Source organism: Apaloderma vittatum, unplaced genomic scaffold (assembly GCF_000703405.1).
Source record: "Apaloderma vittatum isolate BGI_N311 unplaced genomic scaffold, ASM70340v1 scaffold8843, whole genome shotgun sequence".
In the NCBI taxonomy this organism is placed as follows: domain Eukaryota; kingdom Metazoa; phylum Chordata; class Aves; order Trogoniformes; family Trogonidae; genus Apaloderma; species Apaloderma vittatum.
The window spans coordinates 1-1,152 of NW_009709752.1; the positions used below are offsets into that span (position 1 = coordinate 1).

The 1,152-nt window shown below is 51.4% G+C and overlaps 1 protein-coding gene across 1 annotated transcript; it reads right to left on the minus strand.

The window, feature by feature from the left end:
• Positions 1-222: 222 nt before the first annotated feature.
• Positions 223-1,142, minus strand: LOC104272128 (olfactory receptor 14J1-like; the record flags this gene model as incomplete). The annotated part of the gene is made up of 1 exon (XM_009867038.1): positions 223-1,142. A coding segment is annotated over one exon (920 nt), but the record flags the coding sequence as incomplete, so codon positions are not given.
• Between the last annotated feature and the right edge of the window lie 10 nt (positions 1,143-1,152).

Genomic DNA, 1,152 nt, shown 5'->3' on the forward strand with positions numbered 1-1,152 from the left:
GAGGGGGGGGAGTGGAGAGAGCAGCTCTGGACACACCAAGAGCTGGTGCTCCCTGCCGTGCTCCTGTGCCGGGACTCTCTTCGTCTTCTGCTCAGCAAAAAGAATGTCAGTAAAAAGAAGCAGACACTGAATTAGAAAGGGCATGAAAATATTATTAAAGCTAAGAAAATATCATCCACAACAAAAATAACAGTAAACAAGCTGGGGATACACTGAACTACGCTATGAATTTTGTGCAGAAGGAAATAGACATTTTCTTGCTTCAGAGTAAAATAAATTGATCAGTTTCCTGAGAGCATCCTTGAGCTCCTGGTTCCTCAGGCTATAGATGAAGGGATTCACTGCTGGAGGAACCACTGAATACAGAACTGACACCACCAGGTCCAGGGATGGGCAGGACATGGAGGGGGGCTTCAGATTGGCAAAGATACCAGTGCTGATAACCAGGGAGACCACTAGCAGATGAGGGAGGCATGTGGAGAAGGGTTTGTGCCGTCCCTGCTCCAAGGGGATCCTCAGCACAGCCCTGAAGATCACAACATACGACATAAACATGAAAACAGAACATAGGAAAAATAAAGAGACGCTAAATACAATAAGCCCAACTTCCCTGAGGTAGTCTGAGTGTGAGCAGGAGAGCTTGAGGATGTGTGGGACTTCACAGAAGAACCGTCCCACAGCATTGCCCTGGCAGAGGGGCACTGAAAATGTATTGACCGTGTGTAGAAGAGCATAGAGAAACCCACTGGCCCAGGCAGCTGCTGCCATGTGGGCACAAGCTCTGGTGCCCAGGAGGGTCCCGTAGTGCAGGGGTTGGCAGATGGCCACGTAGCGGTCATAGGCCTTGACAGTGAGAAGAAAATACTCTGCTGATACCAAGAAGACGAAGAAAAAGATCTGGGTAGCACATCCTAGGTAGGAGATGCTCCTGTTGCCTGTGAGGGCATTGGCCATGGCTTTGGGGACAGTGGTGGAGATGGAGCCCAGGTCGAGAACAGAGAGGTTGAGGAGGAAGAAGTACATGGGGGTGTGGAGGTGGTGGTGCCAGGCGATGGTGGTGATGACTAGGCCGTTGCCCAGGAGGGCAGCCAGGTAGATGCCCAGGAAGAGCCAGAAGTGCAAGAGCTGCAGCTGCCGGGTGGCTGGGAATGG